This window comes from Dromiciops gliroides, chromosome 2 (genome assembly GCF_019393635.1).
Source record: "Dromiciops gliroides isolate mDroGli1 chromosome 2, mDroGli1.pri, whole genome shotgun sequence".
NCBI lineage: Eukaryota > Metazoa > Chordata > Mammalia > Microbiotheria > Microbiotheriidae > Dromiciops > Dromiciops gliroides.
In genome coordinates this window covers 538538277-538566007 of record NC_057862.1, presented here as the reverse complement: position 1 = coordinate 538566007, position 27731 = coordinate 538538277, and the positions used below count along the sequence as shown (strand labels likewise).

Sequence of the window (27731 nt, the reverse complement as noted above, 5' to 3'; positions counted from 1 at the left end):
ATGTGCTTTAAGGTAAGAGTTTTATTCTTTTGGATAAAATGCTATCCCTGTTTGTGATTCCCCATCCAAAATACAAGAAGTATTTGACTTAAAATCTCTTGCTCTTTGACTCATTAACTAATTCACCTGTGTCTCCTTTATTTTGGGTATTTCTCATCTCTCACTTCTCTTTTCTTGTGTCTCTCTGTCTCTGTTTTATTTTGCTGTATTTCTTGGGCAACTTTTCTAAAGCCTGATCTCTACATATGATGAAAAGCATAACTGAATTCACGAAGTTCTCTGTAAACTTTATTTTTTTAACCAGGGAAAGGATTTTGATTCTGGCACTGAAGTTAATGTCATCATTGTCACATAGAGGATATAGACTGTTGGACTCGAAGTCAGAAAGGCTTTTGTTCAGATCCTCCCTCTGAGGTTTATTAGCTGTATGACCATGGACAAGTCACTTAACACCTCTTAGATTAGGTTATTTCACTTCTTAAATGAGAGGGATGAACTAGATGTCTTCTTAGGTCCCTTCTAGCTCTAAATCTATGATCTGGTATCAATCAGTTGGTAAATTAATTGATCCGGAAGGTATTTCGTAGTTTCAGGAATATTCTACTTTTCTGTCACTTTTTAGAACAGATGATATTTGCATTTAAGGAAAACAAATTATTTGGGGGATCTTAGGGGAAATCTAATGCAAGTATAAAGCTGTCTTATTCATTTAGATCCCTGGCCCAACAGCTGTTGTTAGTTCTTGACAAACCCTAACATTGATCTTATTTTTCATTTTAAAATTACATCTTTGATACCACCTCAATCATTAAGATAAAAAGACAAGGGAAATTAAATTTACCCCAGAAACTATTCAATCAGCAGATTTAATGTTTGATTATAAGGCAATAGAGGATAATGATATGAAATCTATTTACATTTAAAAAAACAAACCCTGACCATGAAATTCTGTATTTTAGCTACACTAAGTAACAGAATCTATCTGAGGAGGGTCTTATGGTAAAAATAAGGAGTGGAGATTCTTGGCCTCTGCTTGTAGCTTTCTTACTACCAAGCACCATGTTATAATGAGAAGAAAACTGGCCTGAGAGATGGATGCCCTGGATTTTAGTTCTAACTCTGCTACTAAGTAGCTGTGTGTCCTTGAGCAAACCATTTCCCTTCTCTAGGTCTTAGCTTCCTTATTTAAAGAATGGAATGGGAGAAGGGTAGATGAAATGACTGCTGGGATTCTCTCTAATGCCCACATTTGGTTAAGAATTTTTTGATCTAAGCCATTACTAATCTTACTCTCCTCAGAATGTAGAATTAGTCTGCAATAATTATTTACCAAGAGGGTACTCTGAGATGCAAGTAGAACAAATGGTAATTATGGAGGACAATTAGAAACTAGTATGCAGAAACAGCCAGAGTTTAGTTAAATATTTAAAAGCTAAGTATATAAACATAAAGTTAAACTAATGGACTTGGAATCCATTATACTTTGGCTAGATAGCTAACAGAGAATTTTGGCAGTATTCTATCTCTTTGTATTCCCACAAAGGAAATGGGAGACCTGTAGCTTTGATAGAATCAATTAGATTCTGGGGTGGTCATGACGGGAAAGACAACAGCACACTGGACTTTCTACTCTGTTCTAGGCTCTCTGTACTTCCTGCCGATGGCTGAAGGAGGGAAGAGAGTCCCGAAAGCTGGTGTTGGTAGTGGTATTTGTGGCGTTACTTCTGGATAACATGTTACTGACTGTGGTGGGTATGTTCTGGGGGCATCCATGGGCAGGGTGAAGTTATCCTACAGTCTTCTCTATGCTTGTTACATCTCTCACTACAGCAATACTGGCTCAGAGGTTGCTTGTGGCTTAGGAGGGAAGGATGAAGACTGGTGTTTCCTAAGTATCTCAGATGGAGAGAGTCAGCATCAAGGCAGATGGGTGTGAAGGGAACTTCAGAGACCAAAGATTAAAGAAAAGCCTGACACTAGGCAAAATTGTGGAGTTCACCAGTTACTCCATTGTCACACTTTTATTTCCCCTTCAATATCCTCCCAAGGTGCCCTGTAGATTTACACTATTTATGCACCCCTACCCTAGCTGCCTATTACTCCCAAATGCGGTATCCCAACAGAGATTACCTACCCTCTTCTCTGGATTTTTCCAGCTACCATCCATCAAATTACTTGTCGAGCTTCCTATTCCATTTTTGCTTTGTTTCCCTACTCCAAATTACAGCCCGACAGTCTGGTTTGACTTAATCTGTTCCATGCAGCGAGAAATGCCAATAGGTTATCACTTCTGGGTAACATACTTTTGAACAGTGGCCTCCTGGACATTCTATTAAAACATTTTATCTAAGCCTGAAGGAACAACCCTAAAGATGGATGTTTTTAGGCACACTGGCAGTTGGAATGGTTTCAGGTAGGCAAGCCCGTGTTGTAGGTACCCTTTCAAATCTCATCATGGAGATCTACTTTATATGCACAGGTAGCCTGTTTTTCCAGCTTTTCATCTGGACCAGATAGTAGCAGAATTACAACCTATCATGTCATCTGTCACCTACCCTGTCACCTACCATCTGTCTTTACTTGGATTCTAGTGCCCATCGTACCTACCTTCCTTTATGCAACTGAATTCAAAGGTGCTGGTGTAGCTGAGACCTTGCCCTTTGGCAGCAGCACCCCAGGGATTCTTCACAATTCGGACTTTTCTTCTATCTTCTCCTACTTTGATAATACAACAATGGTGGCTGAAGGAAGCAATCACTCAGAAAAGGAATGGATGAATGGTACTTTTGCCACCCTACCTCCACAAGTCACTGGACCCAGCATGGCACCTAGGAATAACTGTCTGCAAGGTACTGAATTCCTGGAGGAAGAGAACCTACGCGTTGGACTTCTGTTTGCCTCAAAGGCTATAATGCAGCTTCTGATCAACCCCTTTGTGGGGCTCCTTACAAACAGGTATATTTTAATGGGGACTCAAAATTCTCAAGGTGTTTGGGAGCTCAGACAAGGCAAAGATATTACCTATTTCTATCAAGAGACATTCTTTTTAAGCTAGAGGAAGAAATTGGGGAACTTCAGCTTTTATGGTCCCTGGGCAGAAAAGACAACTTTGAATATTTATAATAATGAAATGAAATATTCAAGTCATAAGCCTGACCCCCAGATCTGTTTGCAGTATGCAGTGGCTTGATGCTTTCCAAGCCCCTCTCCCCGAAAAGGTCAGCATGACAAGCCAGAATATATACTATAGATATAGATGGACAGACAGACAAATAGAGTTAGATATCCCTTATTATCATCATACTTATTCTTTTGCATTTTAAATGTACTTATGTTCATGCATGTAAATACCTACAAAATATACAAACTCACTCTAACATGAAATACTCTTAGAGTTGTTTTTGCTTCCCTCATAGGATTGGCTATCACATCCCCATGTTTGCCGGCTTTGTCATCATGTTTCTCTCTACAGTCAGTAAGTCCTGGGTTTCTCTGTCATCCTCCAATTCTATCTTGTGATCAAGAGGCAATGACGCAGGGTCAGATTACCTAAGAGAAGTATCAGGAATTTTAATTCAGGGTCCTTGAACACACAATCTGAACTTTTTGCTCTCTGTGTGTGTGTGTGTGTGTGTGTGTGTGTGTGTGTGTGTGTGTGTGTGTGTAGTGGGGAATGGAGGATGAGGTCAGGGCAGGAAGAGAATAACAAAGGGTTGCTACCTCTGAAAATCCATTCTGGCAATGTAGCATCTCAGAAATTTGGTAGGAGTTGCCCAATCCTGGAATAAAGGAGAGACACATTTAGGGATGGGAAGTGGGAGTTGAAAATGGGGAGGAGCAACAGGAACTCCATTACCTTTAACTTCGGAAATCATGATCACCACTAAAATGTACAACCTATGTGTCAGTTGTCTGTGTGTGCTCACATCTGTCTATATAATACCTTGGACAGGGTTAATATAAGATTATCACATCATTGGAAGGGACAAGTTACAGGTCTATATTTAAAGTGAAAGTTCATGAGCAGAGGATGGAATTATAGCTAATGGCAAATTTCCAGAGTCTACCAATAGTCAGGATAAAATTGACAAAGGTTATAGGCAACTGAAGTACAGTAAAAAATGAAATAGACAAATTATTTCTTAGAAATAAATATGGTATAAATTCCTAATAAAAGGGAGATTCAAGGAAGAGAAATCACTAAATGAAATAAATGGTAAGAAATGATAAGGGTCAAAAGCTGGCTGATCACTTTGTACTAGCCAAACTTTGATAACACCAAAGTACCACCAAGGGGACCTGACAGCGTTGTTGGTAAACTTGAAAAGTGAATGAGGTATAATAGATTGAGTCCTGTTCTTGGAGTCCAAAAGACCTGGGTTTGAATCCTATCTCATATACTTAAGGAGTTGAGCAAACATGGGCAAGTCTGTAATCATACTTGAGGCTGTTTCCTCATATGTATAATGGAGTTAATGATAGCAACACCTACTGCACAGGGTTGTGTGAAGGATTAAAGGAAATAATGTATGTAAACCTCTTTAGAAGCCTAAAAGCACTATATAAATGTGAATTAATTTTAGCTCCCCTTTAATCAATCCACCCTCTCCTATCTCTTTTTTGCCCCTCAGCTTCCTATGTTACTTTATCCATTTTCCTTTTTCACCTTCCCTCAAAAAATCAACTTTCAAAAACATTTATTTCTCACCTACTATGTTCAGAACTCTTTACCATTTTTACTTCTCTGTATCCTCAGAATTTAGCATAATGTCTCCTCCTCTTTTTTTTTTTTTGACCTGTAATTTCATTGGCATGGGGAACTCTTGGTGTAGAAATTACTTTCACTAATGCAGATCAATATCACTTGTAACTTATAGTATTGATAGTTACCTGGGGCACTTGAGAGGCTAACTAATTTAACCATATTCAAACAGCCAGACTGTGTCAAAACCTGAACTTAGGTCTTCCTAACTCCAAGGTTGGCTCTCTGTTCCCTTCTACCATGAAGCCTCTCTTCTCATTCATACTAGGTGCTTAGTAAATGTTTCTTTATTTAATTGAGCATTTACTGTGCCCTCGGAACTATACTAGTTACTATGAGGGGGGAAAGCATATCATTAAATCTCAGATGAGTAGTTTCAAATTCAAATGGTTTGTTCGTTTGGAGTTTGTAGCTCTTATTTATTGGTACTACTGGTCTCTCAAGCTCTATTTCTCTTTGATTTGTTGATGCAGTTACATATTATTCTCTGAGCAAAGGGACAGATAATATACCTTAGAGACTGCAAGAAACCTGATTTCCCAGTAGGCAGTAGCGCTGACAAGCTTACTAGATGTTAAGTGCCAATGCAGTTCAGAGAAATGGAAAAGTCAGGGGAAAATTTTACACAGAAGATGCAATTTAATTTGAGCCTTAAAGGACAGGTAAGATTAGAAATGGGTAGAGAAGGGGGAGAGGACATTCAAGATAGGATTAAAATGCCAGTGAATAAAGGAACTAACACTATGATGACTCTTAGGCTTTAAGTAATTTCAATAATAATAATAATAAAGAATAATTAAGCATGATGAACAAACAAATTTTAAATGTGCAGCAATACTTTAGGAAAAAATAGGCCTAACTTCAGAAAGCAATAATAATGATTAAAAAATAGGTATTTGTCCAATGTCAATCACTAGTCAATAAGTATTTACATACTTTCTATATTCCAGACACTCTGCTAAGCACTGGAGATACAAAAAATGTCAAATCAAATCAACAAATGTTTATTAAGCACCTATTATGGGCCAGGCACTGCTAAGTGCTAAAAATATTTTTTAAAAAGCAAAAAAAAAAGCAGTCCCTGCTCTCAAGAATTCAGTCTAATGGGGGAGACGTAAAAAAAACCAAACCAAACCCAAAAACCAACAACAGCAGTGTATAAACAAAATATGTACTGGAGAAACTAGAGATAATCTCAGAAGGAAAATGCTAGCATTAAGGAGACTGGACAAGACTTCTTGAAGAAAGTGGAGTTTTAGCTGAGACATGAAGGAAATCAAGTAAGCTAGGAGATGGAAACAAGGAGGGAGAGAAATCCAGACTTTAGGGACCAGACAATAAAAATGCCTAGAGTCAGGAGATGGAGGGCCTTTTTAGAGGAACAGCTGGGAGGCCAGTGTCAGCAGATTAAAGAATAGGAGGAGTGAAGTATAAGAAGCCCGAAAAGGTAGGAAAGGAATAAGTTATGAAAGGCTTTGAAAGCTAAATAGATGTGTGTGTATATATATACGTGTACATACATACTGGTTAAATACAGGTTAAAGCTTAATAGATATGTATGTGTATGTGTGTGTGTGTATGTGTGTATGTATATACCTACATGCACACACACACATACACATACATATGCATGTATGTATATAATATTTTTCCCAATTACATACTAAAACAATTTTTAAAACATTTAAAGTTTTGAGTTCCAAACTCTATTCCTTTCTCCCTCCCTTTCCCATCCCCTCCCTGAGACAGTTAGTAATCCAATATAGGTTATACATGTTCAATCACATAAAACATTTCATATTAGTCATTTTGTACAAGAAGACTCAAAAAAAATTTTTTAAGTATGAAAAAGGAGCAGGAAGGCAAGGAAGGCAGGCAGGCAGGCAGACAGGAAGGCAGGCAGGCAGGCAGGCAGGCAGGCAGGCAGGCAGGAAGGAAGGAAGGAAGGAAGGAAGGAAGGAAGGAAGGAAGGAAGGAAGGAAGGAAGGAAGGAAGGAAGGAAGGAAGGAAGGAAAGAAGGAAGAAAGGAAGGAAGGAAGGAAGGAAAGAGGGAAGGAAGTAACAAAGAAACGAAGAAAAAGAAAAATAGCATACTTCAGCCTGTATTCAGACAGTATCAGTTCTTTCTCTGGAGGCAGATAGCATGCTTCATCATTAGTCCTTTGGGATTGTCTTGGATCATTGTGTTGCTGAGGGAAAAACAAATCAAATTCATTCACAGTTCTTAGTTGTAAGGTAGAGGCTTTTATATTCTAGCCTGGAGGTAATAGGTAAATAGATAAACCAGAGTTTATAAAATTGGGCTCAGGGTTGGGGGGTGGCATGATCACACTATGATTTAGGAAGATTACTTTGATAACTGAGTAGAAGATGGATTGGAATGTAATAGTCCAAGTGTGAGGTGATGAGGTCCTTCACCAGGGTTGTGGCAGTGCCAGAGAAGAGAAGGGTAAGTATAAGAGAAATGCTGTGTAGGTAGAATCGACAGGACTTGGCAACAGATCAGGTGTGAAAGGTGAAGTTAGGACTCACCTATGATTCCTAGGTTGCCCAAGGCAAAAACATGGTCTTTGCTCTAAAGTAGCTCACATTTGAATATAACTGAAAGTGGTTTATCTCCAGATGGCTATAAAATAACTATGATCCCAGTTCAAAATCACAAGATGTTCCATGGATGATATCCACATAAACTCAAGCAGTGAATTGTTGATGAAGAAGTGTAAGTCAAATGGCTTAGTCATGCAGGATTTATTTATGGAAATAGAAGGGTTTATGATAGTGATTTGTGATCATACCATTGCCATCAGAAATGTAAAAAATGATACCCATTAGGGGCCCAGACATGATGATTGATGGAGATTGTGCAATGAAGTGATGGGCACTGTGCAACATATCACTGCAGGTCACAAAAATTTTATATCTATGGGATATTTAGAAAAATACAATCAGGTGGCTAGAATTATACACCAGAGAAGTTAACAGACAACAAATGCCCATACTACAAGTACAAATCCCAAAATATCCTTGGGAATTCAACAAATTGTACAGGAGCCAGAGTGCTATTGTCTCCAACCACTGAAACAACACATTGATCCTTAAAAATTTAAGACCATTCTTAATGGACGTCACCATACTATGTACTCAAAATCTCCAAACTACATGGAATGAAAATTTCTCAAAATATAGAGACCTTGTTGAAGAAATTAAAAGCAGATAGGAATAGGATGAGGTATATGTCATTTCTTCCAGACTATTGGAAGATTCATTAGGTTAGTTTACAGAAAAACTTATAATCTAATACTCTCATTCAGTTACATTTTATCCCATTGGATAATAGTGCACAGAACATTTAGTCATGAAAGAATAATAGCAGAATAGCAATATGTCTTCAAACCATTTCTATCTGAACTCCATCAAAAAGATGAGAATGAGATCGTAATAGTTTACACATGCAACATTTCAATATATTTTTATTGTTGTAATTTAATTTTGCATTTCCTAAATTTCCTCTGTAGTCATGTCCATCATCATTCTACAGAATAATCTGTTATAACTAAGAATTATTTTTTAAGAAAAGAGGGGAACATTTCAATAAAACTCATCAACACATAGAAAAAAAATCTGATGCATTATGGTCCATACGTATGGACCTCCACTTCTGCAAAGGATCAGGGAAAGGTCTCTTCTTATATATCATCTTTGGGAATGTTTATTCTTTATAAAATTACAGCATTCAGTTTCAATTGTTTCATGGTTATCCTTTTCATTTACATTGTGGATATTGTTTTCCTGGTTCTGCTTATTTCACTTCTTATGGCTTTCCATGATTCTCTGTATTCATCATTCCATTACATTGCTATACCACACTTTGTTTTTTTAAAATTATATTTTACTTTTTCCATTAGCAAAAATCTACCTTCCCCAACACCCAACTATTTGCCCCAGCTGAAAACAAAACCTATTACAAATATCTATAGTCAAGCAAAAGAAATTTCCTTATTGGTCATGTCTTAAAAAAAAAAAGACTCATTCTATACTCTGAGCTCTTTACCTCTCAGAAGGTGAGTAGTACATTTCATTATTAGTCTTGTGGAATCATGTACCACAATTTGTTTAACTATTCCCCCCACACCCATAACCATCAACTTTGATTCTATTTCTTTCCTATCATAAAAAAGTGCTGTTATAACTATGTTGGTATATATCTGCACTTTCTTTTTGTAAATTACCTCCTTGGTGTGTGCCTAACAATAGAATCTCTGGGTCAAAGGTCATAGGCATCTAATTCCTTTTATTTGCATAACTCCAAATTTCTTTCCAGAACAGTTTTACTAATTCACAAGTGCAGCAACAATTCCTCAGTTAACCTATCTCTCCACAAGACCTTGAACATTCTCTATTCCCATCTTTTATTTTTGTCAATTTGCTGAGTGTGAGGTAACATCATGGGTTTGTTTTGGTTTTCATTTCTATTATTATTTGTGGTTTGGATCATTCTGTCATATGATTCTTTTTTTTTCTTTTTTCTTTCATATGATTCTTCTTTTTTTGAGGGTTAAATGACTTGCCCAGGGTCACACAACTAGTAAGTATCAAGTGTTTGAACTCAGGTCCTCCTGAATCCAGGGCCAGTGCTTTATCCTCTGCACCACCTAGCTGCTCCCATGATTCTTACTTCTATAGTAATTTTTGTTACAAACACCTTTGAGTCCATTTCATCTTCATAACAACCTTGTGGGGATAAAAAGAGTAAGAATTATTATCTTATAAATGAGGAATCCAAGGCTCAAAAGTCACACCATTATTAAGTCGTAGAGCTGGAATTTTAACTCAGATCTTCTGGTTTCCTATTCAGTGTTCATTTCATTGGCTCCTCTTTGCTTTAAAGAATTGAACATAGGTCAGATAGGTCATTGTCATGGTCTCTTATTATATGCATTACATAAAGTAACAGTTGTTCTACTTTTCTCTCTAATTTTTTCATGTGAATATATCTCCCCTACAGTAGGTTAGAAGCTTCTTGTCTTGTATTGCTCACAGTTTATGGCAAAGGACTGCTCACATAAAAGAAACCAGTCCCCTTTGGTCTGACCTTGTTAAAAGCTCTTCCATTATGGAGCAAAGAATGGGCAAGAAGGCCACGTGATGTAGTGATTGTTCTTATAATGGCTCAAGGGCTTGGATCCATTTGCTGATTTGGCCATTCTTGGTGGTCTTTCTTCTCTGCCCAGTGTTTGCTTTTTCAGGCACTTACACACTTCTCTTCTTGGCCCGAACCCTTCAAGGCATTGGATCCTCTTTTTCATCAGTTGCAGGTAAATACAACACCTCCCTCATTCTTCCTCAACCTTCCCTTCCTGTCTTCTTTCCTTAGGCTGTAGGCTCCTCCTCCTTTTCCCTCAGTTACCTTTTCCAACCATGGAATTCAGGTCCTTACATATTAACGGTAGGAAAGGAGGTAGAGCCCTTCACGTCTCATGCAGAAGAAAGCATTGAATCTGGAGACAGAGGAAGACCTAGTTTTGAATTAACTGTGTGCTCTAGGGGAGTCATAACCTCTCTGGACCCCCACTTCCTCATCTTAAAATGAGGTGGTAGAGCTAAATGATTTCTGAGGGTCTCTGTCAGCTTTAAATCCTATGCTATGATGCAAAAGAAATCTTGATTCTGAAAAAGTGTTAGGGTAAAACCTAGTGGGGAAGTTTCAGGAATGGGATATTGGAATTCCCTTTTTTTTTTTCAAATTTAAGCTGACAGGATTGGCTTAAGGTAAAACTATGAAATTTACCTTCAGCATGCCTCCTTCTCCTGTCCTGCTCCAACCGATCCACTTCAGAATTTTTATTTTCAACATCCATCCCCTTCCCCTATTGTTCTTTCCTGATAACCTCTCCCATTCCACAACTTCTGAGGTTCCAGGAACCTGCTTTCTTATTCTTTTTTCCCCCTCTATCTACAGGACTTGGGATGCTGGCCAGTGTATACACAGATGATTATGAGAGAGGGAGTGCTATGGGCATTGCCCTGGGTGGTCTGGCTTTGGGGGTGTTAGGTAAATACCTCTTTATTTTCAAATATTGGTTAGAAAACTAATGCCTGATTGGGGCCTGGGGTATGACTGACTCATTACCATATTCACCAAGGTAGAGGTTGGTCCTGCATAGGATGGGTAGGTAAGTCAGGAGTAATAGTCTTCCCCTTCCCAATATTTTGAGTAATCTTCCCTGTTAAATAAAAACAAATAAAAATCCTTTTAAAGGGGGCAGCTAGGTTGCACAGTGGATAAAGCACTGAACCCAGGAGGACCTGGGTTCAAATCCGGCCTCAGACACTTGACACTTGCTAGCTGTGTGACCCTGGGCAAATCACTTAACCCTCATTACCTGCAAAAAAAGTAAAGAAATCCTTTTAAAAAGAAGAAATAGCCCATAAAACTATTGAATCCTGACCCTAAAACTCTGGATCTCTCCTCAAATTTCTTCCTTCTCCTAAGCAAGATCATGTTCCCCCAAATGATAAAACTCTTACTTAGTTACCCGTCTGACCCTGGCCAAGTTTTTTCCCCTCTTCAAGGCTCAATTTCTTCATTTGTAAAATGAACTTGATGTTTGTCAAGGTTCCTTTCAGGTCTAAATCTATAATTCACTGATCCTATGATTACTCCTAGGTCCCTTCCCCTTTTGCTTATCATTCCTGGTTGTTTTTTGTTGTTTTTTTAAACCAGAACACTTTCTAGCTTATTCCTTAAAGAATTTCTTCTTGTGGCAAGATCAGGGGACCTGAATCAGGAGACTGAGGTTTAAATTCTGCCTCTGCTTTTATTAGCTGTATGACCTTGAGAGCAAATACCCTCATCTTTCTGAGCCTTCAGTATCTCATCTATAAAATGAAAAAATTGGAAGATGAGCTCTAAGGTAGTTTACAGCAGTGGTATCAAATTCAAATAGAAATAGTGGACCATTAATCTGCAACATAAAAATCCCCTTTGGTTGCATACTGACTTATTTTTAAAATGTAATATTATCTATGTTTTGCTGTATTTTTATTTTGTTAAAAATGCCCCAATTACATTTTAATTTGAGGGAACTCTAGTGTTTTAGCCTACATATGGGCTTCATCTTTGACACCTCTTTTATAGCTATGGTAGTCTACAATCGAGCAAATAAGTAATTATTTGAAGATCTTCTACATGCCCAACAAACACTGTGTTCTATAAGAAGACATAGTCTCTGTACCCAAGGAACCTAAAGTCTAGTGGGGGTGTTGAAAGAGAGACATACATCTATTTACACAAACACAAAACACTATTAAGTGATACCTTTCAATCCAATCTTTGTTGTATCTGACTACTGTCCCTTTGCATTTCAGTGGGGGCTCCCTTTGGAAGCCTGATGTATGAATTTGTTGGCAAACCAGCTCCCTTCCTTATTCTGGCATTGCTTGCCCTGATGGATGGAGGTGAGTGAGCCATCCTTAAAGGTGATGGGTTAGAAACATTTTGTGTCATGGTGCCAGCCATAGGCTATATGAAATCTCTACTGGTAGATTTTTTTTTTTTTTTTTGGTGAGGCAATTGGGGTTAAGTGACTTGCCCAGGGTCACACAGCTAGTGTTAACTGTCTGAGGCCAGATTCAAACTCAGGTATTCCTGAATCCAGGACCGGTGCTCTATCCACTACGCCATCTAGCTGCCCCTCTACTGGTAGATTTTGACAAAAAGCAAGGCTAGAGCCATCCTGGGAAGAAGGAAGTAGGTCATTGAAACTGTTATTGACTGGTGCCTGCAGAAGTCTCACGAAAAATGTAGATACTGAGCTTTCTTTCCCCTTTTAGCTCTACAACTCTGCATTCTACAGCCCTCCAAGATCCGCCCTGAGGTAAGTGGTACTTGTATTATTGTTGTTGTTGCTATTACTATTCATTTCACTCTCATCTTTAATGTAGGGTGTTCAGATAGAAACTTCCTGGCTAAAGCCACTGTTCGTTCTGCTATTATTATTTTACATTTAATGTCCTGTGGACAATTTCACAGGTGCATAAAAGAACTGCTTTTTTGTAATTAAATAAAAATATTAGTATTGCATGGTGTGGTTGAAAGGAATCTAGCTCCATAGTCAGAGGACTTGGATTGAAAACCTGCCTCTGGCAGCACCTGTATGAACTTAGACAAGGCATTTAAACTCCTTTCGACTTACTTTACTCTTCTGTGAAAAGAGGGAATTGAACTAGGTGGTCTCTGAGTTCCCTCTGAATTTAGATATAAGATCCTTGAGGCTCACTAAAAGCATGTTTGTGACAATTCTAGTAGCAAATAGCATGACATTGTTGTTACTATTCGTCCCAGTAACAATCCATATTTATATAGCACTTTGCAGCTTATAAAGTGCTTTCCTTTCCCGACAAAACTCTTGTATGAGGGAGTGGGGGTGGGGGTGGGGGAATAATATGGTTACATTAATCAATCAATAAGCATTTATTAAGTGTCTACTATGTGCCAGGTACTGTGCTAACCTCTGGGAACACAAGCATTTTTCTGACCATATTATCATCCTCTGTTTATAGATAATGAAACTGAGGCTAACAGTTAGAAAGCTAATAAAGTCTTTAGAATCCAGGTCTTCTGACTACGTGTCGAATGCTCTTGCTTTTAGGTGTCTATCTTTGGCTACAAACTCTTCATTAATCATTGCAGGAGTCATTGCATTGGGTAGCTGATATGCTTAGAAGATCATACTAACTCAATCATTGCAGTTCTTATATCAAACCATGGGTGAATAGGGTGAAAAGAAGTGGAAGACTCTGATACTTGAGAGATGAGGAAAGTGGGGTTGAAAGTGTGTGTGTGTGTGTGTGTGTGTGTGTGTGTGTGTGTGTGTGTGTGTGTGTGTGTAGGAGGGCTTGGGGGGGGGTTGTTGTTGTTGTTGTTGTTGTTTTGCTTCTGGGGTAGCTTTAGATGAGAAAAGAAGAGAGTACAAGATTGTATAAATTTGTAGGTTACAGAAGGCCAGATTCCAGATGCCCTTGCTGAGAACTCCAGATCAGCACATATTGGTGTTACAACAACATGTGGGCTTATGTCATAACTCTGTGACATCTGATATCAATGCTGTTGTACCTCTAGGGGAAAGTCCCTGAGAGAAAGATCAGTGCTGAGCCGAGAAAAAGCTAGAAAATAAAGCACTAGTGAGGGTCTCATCTCTATTTTCATCCTTATTCTTCACCCAAGCTAGACAACTCTCTAAGGTTTTGCCCACGGTGTCCAGGAATCTATCGATTTTTTGAGATGATGACAACTCCAAGGAAAGAGATATTTTTCTTTTAGGATTCCAAGGATTGTAGCAAATGGTTGCAGAAAACATGGTATCTGGGTGAGGTAGTGCCTAGTGTAGCAGGGAGTGCAGATGTGACAAGCATTGGAAATAGCAGAGGGGTAAACTGACCACCCCTCTACAGAGGCTCAGGGAATTGGAATGGGTTCATTTGGTAAGGTAACTTAAATACCCTCCCCCTACCTTGAGGCTGGACCCAAGATAAAATTGTTCTCCAGTTTTCCTGGAGTTGTACCCTGCAGATAAAAGTGCCCCAAAGCGATTTATCAGGCTGTGTCTGGTAGGGAGTGACCTTTCCATGACTAATGGTTTGATGGGTATCAGTTCTTCCAGAGAGTACACCCAAGAAGCAAGACACCTAATAGAATATCCTGGGAAAAAACAAAACCCAAACAAACCACTGGACTGGGAGTCAGAAGTCCTGGGTTCTGCCGGTTCTGCCACTTATAAGCTATGGAACTTGGAAGATGTCAATGTTCCTGGCCTTCAGTTTTCTCCTTTTAAAATAAGAAGGTTGAATTACATGAACTCCAAGTTCCCTTCCTGCTGAAACATTCTATGATTCTAAAATGGCACATTGGAATGTCCGGAGGGCACAATAGCATTATTAAAATGCAAACCAGTTCCCTTCCTGGATTTTAACCTGGGCAGAATAGTAAGCAGCTAAGCGCAGGTCTTTGCGGGCTATCTACCTACACAGGAAACCTGAGACCTCAAAAAGCCAGAAGTTTAGACCCAAGCTCAGTGCCAATGGAGGCATTTGAATATAGAGAGGTCCAAGGACTTGAGTAGCAGCTTCTTCCAAGTGCCCCTCACATTGCCCTCTGGGATAATAGTAAATAACATTTATATAAGTCATGGTATACTTTATCTGCATGAATTCATTTGAATCTCACAACAACCTAGTTAGGTAGGCATTGCGGGTTTTATTGCTTTTTACAGTAGGTGGTATTATTCAGTTTCAGTCCTATTTGACTCTTTATGACCCATTGTGGAGTTTTCTCGGCAAAGATATTGCATTGCTCATAACACTTTTTCAGCTCACTTTAAGGATGAGAAAACTGAAACAAATAGACTTAAGTGACTTGCCCAGAGTCACATAGCTAGTAAATGTCTGAGGCCAAATTTGAATTCAGGTCTGCCTGATTCCAGTCCCAGTGCTCTATCCACTGTGCCATCTAGCTGTCCTTAGAGTAAGTAAGAGAAGTTAAAAGAATGAAAAAGCATTTAAGCACTTTCTTTGTGCCAAGCATTGTGCTAATGAACGCCAGGGATACAAATACAAAACAGAGATGATCTTTTTCCTCAAAGATCTTACATTTCAATAGAAGGCGAAAACACCAATAGGGTAGTAGTGGTCTAAGAGGGGCATTTTGTTTGGAAAGATACAAGGCTGGTGGTAGAGTTAGGGTAGAGTTAGGATAGAGATAGGAGTGGACAGACACACCCTTTCTAGGAACAATGGCAAGGATTGATTTGATTTTGGCTACAGAAAAGGAAAGAATATGGGAGGAGGAGGAGTGTTTGTCAGCTGAGGTAGAAGATGGCTGGGAGTAGGGCGGGGGAGGAAATGAATAGAAACCTGAGTTAGATCTACCTAATGTGGGTCACTGTTAGGCACTCACCAAGCAGGATCTCCCTGTGGTCATACAGCTCTTAAACTAGTAAATATCAAAGGCAGAATTTGTACCCAGGTCTATGTAATAACAACAACATCTCGCATTTATATATCACTTTAAGGTTTGAAGAGCACTTTACAAAAGTTATCTTATTTTGTCCTCACAACCATCCTGGGAGGTGCATTTTACAGATGAGGAAACTGAGGCAGATTTGTCACTTACAGCTAGTTTCTTAGGTTGGATCTGAACTTCCTGACTCCAGGCCCAGGACTCTATCCATTGCACCTTCTGGCTACCTGTAAGCAGCTATCTGACTCCCAAGTAGAGTACTCTATCCATTTTTTTCCATGTTGCTGCAGGAGTTCAGGACTAGACATTATCCTGGCTCTGTCACTAAGTAGCTATGCGACCTATTAGATCAGAAATTCTATGAGATTTAAAAGTCCTTCAGAGCTGGGACTAGGTGTTTTAAATCTTCACATACCTCATAGTATCTAGGAAGCCTGGCATCTTGTTCATAAGAGACGCCTACTAAACATTTGTTGAATAAATGAATGAAAGGATGCATGAATGACCAACCCTTCACTTAGTCACTCTGAGCTTCAGTTTGTTCATTGGTCAAATAGGAGTAATGTAGACTGTTTTGTGCACTTCATATAAAAATGGTGATAGATGTAGACTTGTTTGGAGAAAAACAAGATGCTATACAATCAGAAGGAATTTTTATTTCCTCCAGAGTTCCAAAGGCACTCCAATCCTAACTCTTCTGAGAGACCCTTACATCCTGGTGGCTGCAGGTAACCCTCCTTGTTGGGACAGAAAGGAAATTGGGGGTTTGGGCAGGGGCAGCTGGACAGCTCATTAGGACTTTGTCTGCAGGTTCCCTCTGCTTTGCCAACATGGGAGTGGCCATACTGGAGCCAACACTGCCTATATGGATGATGCAGACCATGTGTTCTCCCAAGTGGCAGTTGGGTAAGTATCAGACTCTCAGGCCATCTCAGTAATAGTGTGAAGGGGGTGGTGAGAGGAGTGAATTTCTTTTTTTGTCTTGACATTTCCCAAATGGTCCAGAAGTCAGTCTCACTAGCTGGACTCTGGGAGATGCATTGTTTCCTTTGATGGGACAGTAGAACTGTGTTTTCCTTGAACAGAATTCTCTTCTATGCTTGACATATGTGAGCTATATCTGAGTACAATGGGAAGGGAGGGAGGGAAGGAGGGAAGGAGGAACAGGACAAACAGGACAAATCTGGGCCCAGATTTTGGATTTTTGGAAAAGGAAGAAAAAATGAAGTGGTTCCTAACTGTGGGAAGGAACAACAAGGATTTGCCATAAAGTAACATGCCCCAGCCAATTCAAAGGTGAACATAAGGGCCAATGAGAAGGAGAATGGGGGACAAGGAGGTGTTTCCTGCTAACTAACAGAGTAAGGAGTACTAAGGCTTATATTCATATCAATAGCCCATTATTTATTTATTTTTCTCTACCTCTACTCACATCACTAAGTAATCTTCCTCTTTCCTTCTCCCCATCTCCTTTTATGTAATTGCACTTATGTGGCATAGTGGATAATGTACCGGACTTAGCATCAAGAATACCTGAGTTCAAATGCTGCCTCAGTTATTTACAAGTTGTGTGATCCTGGGCATGTCACTTAAACTCTTATAGAGCCTCAGTTTCCTCATGTATAAAATGGGGATAAATAATAGTACCTTCCTCACAGGATTGTTGTGAGGATCAAATGAAAGAATACGGGTAATGTTCTTTTCAAAGCTCAAAGTGTTTTACTAAAAATGCTAGCTTTTCTTCTTAGGCCTATTAGACCCTCCAATGACTCTGTTGTGACTTCTTTTTTTCTTCAGGGTAGACCTTGATTTTTTTTTGTAACTTCATCTTGCCTGTGTGAGAATGCCAGGGAAAGGGGATGGGATCCAGTGAGAAAGGGGTGATTTTTGCTGGTCTGGAACCCTGCTCTCCCTTAGGCAAGGCTGTGGATCCAGGGCTAGTAGATTCAATATCTCGGTGCCTCTGGTCCTTTGACTCTCTTTCAGGAAGAAACCTCTGTGATACCATTTGAGTCATAAATGGGGCTCCAGTCTTTTCCAGGAAGTCTGAGGAGGCAGAGGAACAGGGAAGGCTACATGCCAATTAGTCACAGCTGCTGAGAGTCAAGGGAGGTGGCAATGGGGAGGGTAGAAGCTGATAAAGATACCATGTTTGCTGAGTGCCCAATATAATGTCCCAAATCTAATTTTCCAGGGGGACAATGTGAGGTTAGGCTCCCATCTGTGCTCTCTACTTAACCCTCAATTGAATTTCCCTCACCAGAAGCTGGTTCTGGCCATGACCATTAATCCAGTTAGGTCCCTATTCAGGAGGTACCATTTGTACAGATGATATCCCTCCTGGCTCTTCTGGCTCCTGGTGGAGGGTGAGTGACAGATGCAAGCTTCACTGAACTGTGGCCACCCTGCTTGGGGACAAGTCATGGGAAGGTCTGAGAAAGCCTTTCAAAAAACCATAGAGTCATAGATACAGGCCATTTAATTCAACCCCCTCATTTTACAGATGAAGAAACTGAGGAGCAGGGAGGTGAAGAGACCTTCTCTTGGTCACACCAGGAGTAAGCATCAGAGATAGAATTTGGATCTGATTCCTGGAATGCCAGAGGCAGTGTTTTTATTTTAGACAAGCACATAGAATTCCAGAGCTGCAAGGGACCTCAGGTCTTTTCTTATGGATCCCTTTTGTCTTCCGGGGGAAGGCACTAAGCACCTGGGAGGGAAAGTCACTTGCTCAAGGTCCTACAGCAAGTAGTAAGTAATAGAACTAGAATCAGAACCCAGGAATAATTCCTGATTCCCAGTCCAATACTTTCCCCACCACATCACGCCACCTTTGGCCTTCTGCAATGATTTTGTGGAATGAGAAGGATGTTGGTACATTTGCAGACTGCCAAAGTAGGAAGTACTTACCTCTTAGAAACCCTTTCTCTAACATTTTGCCCTGAATACTGCCCAAGAGAAGCATGCCTGCAATAGTCAATTACACCTTCTGAGGCACACTAAAAAGCCTTTGCTTACCACTACAAAAGGTTTGCTGTGCAGCCTGTCCATGGCTATAAGTAGCATCCTCCCACTCTGGTGTCTCTTTATTCACTGAATGCTGGGCAAAAGGGAATGGATGACACATAGCAAGATGTTGCCAAACTGTTTGATGGCTAGATCTCAGGTTCACCGAGAAGGATGAAGCAATAACCTTGATGTCAGTGATGTATCTAAGAGACCAGAAGGTTTCCAGGAAGTAGTTTCACCCAAGGGGCAATAGAATGGCTGTTGCCTTTATTAAAAAGGGTAATTATTGTAGGCCAACAGATTCAGCTAAAACAGCTGTCATCTAGTGTAGACAAACCACACCTGAGGTACTTTGCTTCCTATCTGTTGAAAGTATATATTAAAAATAAATAAATCATACCCAGTAACTTGTAAAACATTTATCTCTGGCCTAATTATAATTTCAGCGGTTATTTATCTTTTAAAGTATTGCAATATTGGTTCCCTTTGAACCAGAGAGAAGTAGGAAATGGGACCCAATACATAGAGGAGAGAACCAGGCCCCTGATTTGGGCCTGCTTATTTATTCCTAGTATTTGTGATCCAAAAGGTCTTAATTTGCATTGAGGTGCTTGCTCTCCCCCCCCCCTCTCTCTCTCTCTCTCTCTCTCTCTCTCTCTCTCTCTCTCTCTCTCTCTCTCTCTCTCTCTCTCTCTCTCCCTCCCTCTCTCTCTCTCTCTCTCTCTCTCTCTCTCTCTCACCCCCTCCCTCCTTCCCTCTCTCCTTCTTGCTCTCCCAACACACACACACACACACACACACACTATCTTATTTCCTCATGAAAGTGCTAGAACCCAATAAAGGCTATTGAGTTCCAAGCATGGCTTAATGTGCTACTGCTTCTCCCAGCCTCAAATTCCAAGGTTTTGTCTTTCTCTGGGCTCTACTGCTGCTTTTTTGGGTCAATTCTGATTGTGAGAACACTGGACAGATGAGAGAAGTGTCATTTGCTCAAGACCCTGACACTTCCTGTAAGTATGTCTCCTTTTACCCCTATCTCTGGACACTCATCTGGTGGGTTGTGTGCCCTTGTATACAAGCATGGCCAGGAGAGAAAGTGGATAATAGTTTCCTGAAAATCTAATCCACACTGCTAGTGTTTGAAAAGTGGGATGTTGCTTAAAGCTCTGAGTTTTGCTGCTGCTGAGTCTACGGCATCACCTTCATAAATGGTGGTGTTCTTGAGGGCCTCAGGTCCAGGGACCTCAGAAGAAGAAAGAATAATGACTGGTCTTTGTGTAGTGCCTTTCCATTTATAAATTACTTTTACAATTCATATTTCATTTGATCCCCACAACCATGATGTGAAAAAGGAAATGCTCCTATTAGCCAAGCAATTATTAACTACCTGCTATTTTCCAGATGCTTTCTAGTGCCAAAAACAATTACTGCTTTCAAGGAGCTCAGTCTAATGGGGTGGGGGGAAGGATAGGGCAGCACAGACAATGTATAAACAACTATATACAAACAAAGTATATCCTGGAGAGATTGGAGATGATCTCAGAAGGAAGGCACTAACATTAAAGGGGGCTGGGCAAGGCTTCTTGAAGAAGGTGGGATTCTAGCTGAGACATGGAGGAAGCCAAGTAAGCCAGGAGATGAAGATGAAGAGAGAAAGAATTCCAGATTTTTAGCTAATAGCCAGTGAATATGCCCAGAGTCAGGAGATAGTGAGCTTTTTATTTTAGAGGAATAGCAAGAAGCTGGTCTTGCTACATTCTGAAGGTATAAGAAGCCTGCAAAGATAGAAGGGCACAGCTTATGAAGGGCATTAAAAGCCAAATAGAGAATTTTATATTTGACCCTGGAGGTAATAGGAAGCCAATGGAGTTGATTGAAGGGATGGGGTGACATGGTCAGACCTGTGCTATTATCACCCCTTTGCAGATTAGGAAACTGAGACTCTAAGAGGCCAGTGACTTTGGTTCCAGTTAACATCTGGACAATGACCAAAAAAAAAAATTATAAGGTTATGCAGATTGGATCCCTGAATCAATGTTCTTCCCATTATACAATGGTGATAGTTAACATGAATAATAAATAAGCTTTTTCCTCTGCCTCCTAAGCAGAAATGTTCTCTATTTCTTATCACTCATTTCTTTTTTTTTTTTTTTTTTTTTTGCGGGGCAATGGGGGTTAAGTGACTTGCCCAGGGTCACACAGCTAGTAAGTGTCAAGTGTCTGAGGCCGGATTTGAACTCAGGTACTCCTGAATCCAGGGCCGGTGCTTTATCCACTGTGCCACCTAGCCGCCCCCCACTCATTTTTTTTTTTTTTTTTTTTAGGCAATGGGGGTTAAGTGACTTGCCCAGGGTCACACAGCTAGTAAGTGTCAAGTGTCTGAGGTCGGATTTGAACTCGGGTACTCCTGAATCCAGAGCCGGTGCTTTAACCACTGCGCCATCTAGCTGCCCCCACTCATTTCTTTTTAATTTAATTTTTCCCCCAATTACATGTAAAGATTTTTTTTAGGTCCAAATTTTTCTCCCACCTTCTCTTCCCTCCCCACTCCCAAGGCCATCAAGCAGTCTGATAGAGGTTATACATTACAATCATGTTAAACATATTTCCATGTTTATGTCATGTTCTAAGAGAAAAGTCAAAACAAAAGAAAAAAACCTCAAGAAAGAATAAATAAAAATAATAACAAAAAAAACAACAATAAAAGTGAAAATAGTCTGCTTCAGTCTACATTCAGACTCCATAGTTCTTTCTTTGATTGTGGAGAGCATTTTCTACCATGAATCCTTTGGCATTGTCTTGGGTCATTGCATTGCTGAGAAGAGTTAAGTCTATCCCACCTATCACTGATTTTGCTTATGGTTTAAGACAAGAACTATGGTGCTAGAGTTATTGTCATCTTCCCTGTGTATCAGTCATCCTATGCCACAGGGCAAGGTATGGGTGGGAAGGCAACACATTCTTGCTTTTCACATAGGTCTCCTTTGTTGTATGGGGCCCAGTGTGGAAGACGATTTTGTGAAATAGAAAAAAAAAGTTTTTTCTAACTATCCTAGAGAACAAAGCATAGGGTAGGGGCATGTTTCCTTTGAGGGGGAAAGTTTCTATAGGAGCAAAATGAGAAAGCCCAAAGAAGTATTTCTCTCCCCATAGGTCTAGCCTTCCTGCCTGCCAGTGTATCCTATCTCATTGGCACCAACCTCTTTGGGGTCTTGGCCAACAAGATGGGTCGGTAAGTAACCTGTGGAGTTGGAGAGGATGTGGAAAAGAAAGATAGTGGTTGTAGCATCTGTTGAGGAGATCATGAAATAATGGAGAATTAGAACTGAAAGGGACAAAATTGGGAAAAGCTTCCCAACAACTTTGTTGTTGTTCAGTCATTTTAGTCATGTATGACTCTTCAGGACCCCATTTGAGGTTTTCTTGGCAAAGATACTGGACTGTTTTACCATTTCCTTCTTCAGCTCATTTCTACAGATGAAAAGCTGAGGCAAGCAGGGTTAAGTGATTTGCCCAGGGTCACACAGCTATTAAGTGTCTAACACCAGATTTGAACTCAGGAAGATGAGTCTCCTGACTTCCAGCCCTTCACCACCTAGCTGCCTTCTTAACTACTAGAACTATAGAAAAAATGGAGTCAGCTCCTTCATGAAGTACTGGGTTCTCCATCACTTGACATCTTCAAGCAAAGGGTGGATGGCCTTTAGTCTGAGATATACTACAACGGATTCTCGCTCAGCTACTGATAGTCTCTGAGGAACTTTTATCTTGGAAATTTTGGAGTTTCTTCTTCTCAACAGGATATTCCATCTTAGACTATCAAAGCCACCTTGTGTGTTATTGAAAGGAGGGTTGCATAAAGATGTAGAATTATTCCATTTATATATTTATTGAGCACCTGCTATGTTCATGGCACTGTACTAAGGTCTAAGGAGGGGCACAAAGGAAATATAAGATACAGTCCTTATTCTTTAGGACCTTGTGATTTAGGTGAGAGTAGGATGGCAGGTTGGGAAGGACATAATCATATGCAAAGGTCACTAACAACACAAGGCAGGACATGCCCAGCAAATGCCAAAGGGAGGAGTGTAGTCAGTTTATAGGGTGTCAAAAAGAAAAAGTACATCATGGGTTAAAGTGAACTGGGAAGGACTTATTAAGAACTCATCCTGGACCTTGAAGATTTAGATCAATGAGGGGAGAAGAGGGCATTTCCAGTAGGGAAAATGGCCAGAGCAAAGGAACTGGAGCCATTTTCTTAGCACAGATATCCACCATATCCCTTCTAGAAGGAAAAAGCGAGATGAGTATCCTTCTTCCCAACAGGTCAAGCAATATCTATATCTAGTTAGGTATAGAGATTTTTCTTTGTCTGTCTAGACAAGAAGTAGTTTCTAGAAATTGTTTCCAGAGAGTGTCCTTACTGACCATCCTTGGTTGTGACGGGACTGGGGTTGGGGCCGGAGGGGAATGATATCTCCCTAAAGTAGTTGCTTGCTTCCTTTTCATAGGTGGCTATGCTCTCTGATTGGGATGTTGGTAGTAGGTACCAGTCTGCTCTGTGTGAGTATAATTAGGAGTCTTTGGGCTAGAACAGCCCCTGGGTACCCAGCTTCAAAGCCAATTCTTTTCAGAAACAAGGCAGGACAACAAATGTCCATCTCCTATCTCCCCAGTAGAAAGACTTTCACTGAAACAAAGGCCTTATTCAGAGGCTCAAAAATGACACAGGTTGAAACTGGCTTGGGTAACCACAAACTATAATTCTCCTGTGACTATTCAACATGAGGCTTGAAGGTGGGAGGGGTGAGAAGATAAGAAGATGATGACATAGTGAAGGAAGAAAAGCCAGAATGACTGGGAATCAGTTTAGTATAGCCTGGGACCTATGTGTTAATGATGTTTCAGGTGTTGTCAGCCCTTCAGAGGAGGCATGCCAAGTTGTGCTTTAAACAGTCTCTCTGGAGACTAGAAGAATGGTGACAATTGCTGAAATAGAAAGGTCCCTTCTACCCCTAAGTAGTCCATGGAGACAACATTCCAACTAGATCAGAGAAATGGGAAAATGATTGTTCTTTTTAAAAGAATCTCCTTTTAAAATGCAAATATATCTGATAACAAGTTATCAGTCCTTAATACTTTACTTATTAGTTAATATGTCATCAGAGATTAGTTTACCTTCAAAAGAATGGGACAAAGATTAAGTATGGGGGAAGAGAGGGAACTAGCACTGAGAAGTGTGTGTGTGTGTGTGTGTGTGTGTGTGTGTGTGTGTGAATGTGTATATTGTTAAAAGTTCTAAATATTTTTATGTCATGGTGACTTTTGGCAATCTAGTGCAAGCTACAGCCATCTTTTCATAATAATATTTTTAGGGACAGCTAGGTGGCACAGTGGATAAAGCACTGGCCCTGAATTCAGGAGGACCTGAGTTCAAATCTGGCCTCAGATACTTGACATACTTACTAGCTATGTGACCCTGGGCAAGTCACTTAATCCTCATTGCCCCACAAAAAAAAAAAGAAGAAAAAAAAGAAAAAAAAATTTTAAATACATAAAACAAAACACATAGGATTATGAAAGAAGATAATTACACTAAAATAAAGTTTTTTGTTTTTGTTTTTACAATCTAAGTTCATGGACCTCTCCTCTGCCTCTCTTATTGAAATCTATCTATTGACCCCAGGATAAAAATCCTTACTATAGGCTATAGAGGTGGCACATCAAAGTTGAACTTTATCTATTCAACCATTTTTCCCAGGGTCATTTTAACTATACCATAAAAATATTTTTTATCTCATTTTTGGTATGAGTTTCCATAGGCTGCCAGTCCCTGGTCTGTGTAGTTCTCTTGGTCCAGTGTTTGCTAAAGACATGTCTATCCCCTCCCCCCCCGCCTCCCCCCAAATTAGGAACTTAATGAAACCTTTTTTTTGGGGGGGGGGCAATGAGGGTTAAGTGACTTGCCCAGAGTCACACAGCTAGTAAGTGTCAAGTGTCTGAGGTTGGATTTGAACTCAGGTCCTCCTGAATCTAGGGCTGGTGTTTTATCCACTGTGCCATCTAGCTGCCCCCTTAAAATTTTTTGGTGATATCAACAACAATGAAGAATAAGGAGGTGTGTAAAGGGTTAGCTGTGGGAAGAGTCTTTGGTACAGAGCTGCCTAGTCCCTTTATATAACCATCAGAACCCTTTGGATAACACTCATAGGGTGTCACACCCAAATACTCTCTTTTGTTTTTTGTCAAAGGTTCCTCTTGCTCAGAATATTTTTGGTCTCATTGGCCCCAATGGAGGACTAGGCTTTGCTATTGGTAAGATCTTTCTCTCAAAGATGGAAGCCAAGCATGCGATTCTTTTTTCCTCCTGTCTCCTTTCCCTCTGCTCCCTATCTCAGCTTTACTGGGCCTGGAAACTCATCTTGATAATGGGTTGGCTGGCTTCCCTGATCCTTCCTCTGATCCAGGCTGGGTGTACGGAGTGAATGACAGAGAAAGAAGAAATGAGGTGAAAGTAGGAGGAGAGAGTTGCTGTTTGGGAAAGGTCTTGTAATTCCTACCTGGGGAAGGGAAGGTGGAGGAAAGGAGGAAGGAAAGAATTAAGTGAGAAAGGGGATGGAGAAGAGGTAAAACGAAAGAGAGCCCAAGGAAAGAAGTGGAGCATATAGGCAAAATGCAGAAGAAAGAAGCCTGGGTAGGTCAGGAGGGTGATAGAAGCAGGTCAGGAGGGATGATAGTGACTAACTATGCTGTTTGCTTTGGCCATAGGCATGGTGGACTCTTCCATGATGCCCATCATGGGACACCTGGTGGACCTTCGCCACACATCTGTGTATGGGAGTGTCTATGCCATCGCTGATGTGGCTTTCTGTATGGGATTTGCTATTGGTATGACCCCTGTAGAGACAACAGTAGAGATCTGGTTCTCCATAAGCTCCTACCCCTTTTTATTTCCTCATTCCCACTTTGATTAAGTCAGTCAGTTAAACTGAGGTAGAGTATCCAAATGCATTCTTTGTTTCTCATGGCTGACTCACAGTCCTGGGACCTTCAACACATGCGGTCACCTCATTTCTGTATCCTTCCTTCTTCCCAACAGCACAGTGACTATCCTCTTTCTGGTCTGTCTGGTGGATTTACAATAAATGCTGGATTTAACCCTTGCAGGTCCATCTACTGGAGGTGCTATCGTCCATACTATTGGTTTTCCCTGGCTTATGGTCATCATTGGAGTCATCAACATTGCCTATGCCCCACTCTGCTACTACCTTCGAAACCCCCCAGCCAAGGAAGAAAAGATTGTAAGGAACTGATTTTAACCATGGGTGAAAGAGCAGTTATTTTCTCTTTTTCTTCTTTCCTTTATTCCTTTTCCTCATGTTTCTCTGCTTTCCTCCTTTGCTATTCTTTCTCTCTTCTCTCATGAACTTTTTTTCCCCCATCTTATAATAATTATGGGGAACGGCATCATGGATTACTGGGTAAAGAGTTGGCCTTGGGGCAGTCAGGTGGTACAGTGGATAAGGCACTGACCCTGGATTCAGGAGGACCTGAGTTCAAATCCAGCCTCAGACACCTGATACATACTAGCTGTGTGACCCTGGGCAAGTCACTTAACCCTCATTGCGCTGCAAAGAAAAAGGGAAAAAAAAAGTTGACCTTGTAGTGAGGAAGTTCTGGGATCAATCCCTGTCTCTGACACATACTAGTTGTGTGTGATCCATGGACAAATCATCTACTTTTTTAGTTCCCCAGGCAACTCATAACAGTAACTACACAGGAGTAGCTGAGATGTAGTAGTATATGAAATTTCCACGTTTGGGAACCCACGCTGATGAAATCACAGATCCACAATAACAGTTATTATGACAATAATAATTTGTTGAAGGTTTCTGTCTTTCTCCTTCAAGGTTCATCTTATTGCCTCTTCTTTTTTCTACCCCTACCTTCTATGCTTCTACAGAGCATAGAAGTACAACTCAGTGACTTCTGAAGGCTGACTACTAATCATGAATTTAGTTGAGCCTGAGTGGGTGCAGGAAGCTTGAAAAGGAGGATCTTGGGCTCTTTTCAGGCTTTGATGTAAAGACTCATTTTGCCAAGACTTTGGGGACAGTTGGAGGGTGGGTGGGAAATAAGGTATAGAAGACAAAGTGATATGTTTTTCTTCTGTCTCTTGCTACAGGCAATTTTGAACCAGGAATGTCCAATGGATACTAAGATCCATGGAATGCAGAAGTCCCAAAGGGAGTTTCCCCTGAGTGAGGGCAGTGAAGAGGAAGCAGAAAGTGAGGAATAGTGGGAAAAAAGATGACTTCTTCTCTGGGGACATGGTGGGCACTGACTGCTTCATATAGATGTCTCTTCCTCTTCTCCTTTCTGAGTTCAGTCTTGAAGGATACAGAAGGAAATGCTTTCTAAACACTCTGTCTGGGGCTCTTCTTTCCTTTCTATCATCACCTGGAAGGCAAAGAAGTTAGACCTGTGGCTTCAATAGAAGGCAAATGACTTTTCCTCTAGATACTCTGTTTGACTCATTTTTCCATTTAGGGGGTAGGGAGATGATTCCTACTTTACAAGGCTGTTATGAAGCCTATTAGATAATGAACAGTGCCATCCTTTGCTAAAGGTTGTTGGAGGAGGGTGCAGGAAAATCATTAATTATTAGAGGTAGCCAGAGAGCACAGCGTACCTCTGTTCTTATTGGGTTCCCAACCTAGTGTGGATTGCACTTTGCTTTTCACACATAGCACATTTCAGTTGAACTCCAGTCATTGACAAGATGGACCCAGGTACATTTGTTTTTGTTTGTTTGTTTGTTTTTGTTTTGTTTTGTTTTGTTTTTTGTGGGGCTATGGGGGGTTTTGTGACTTGCCCAGGGTCACACAGCCAGTAAGTGTCAAGTGTCTAAGGCCGGATTTGAACTCAGGTACTCCTGAATCC

General features: G+C 40.4%; 1 protein-coding gene across 1 annotated transcript; it reads left to right on the top strand.

Moving 5' to 3' along the window:
* On the top strand, positions 1–27087 carry SLC18A1 (solute carrier family 18 member A1). Its single transcript, XM_043987928.1, has 16 exons — positions 1–12; positions 1641–1752; positions 2592–2955; positions 3417–3475; positions 9994–10077; positions 10722–10814; positions 12131–12220; positions 12596–12639; positions 16447–16507; positions 16590–16685; positions 21942–22020; positions 23300–23351; positions 25040–25103; positions 25557–25676; positions 25956–26089; positions 26974–27087. Exons 1-16 carry the CDS (start codon positions 1–3, stop codon positions 27085–27087), a joined length of 1578 nt encoding a protein of 525 aa, XP_043843863.1.
* Positions 27088–27731: the final 644 nt, after the last annotated feature.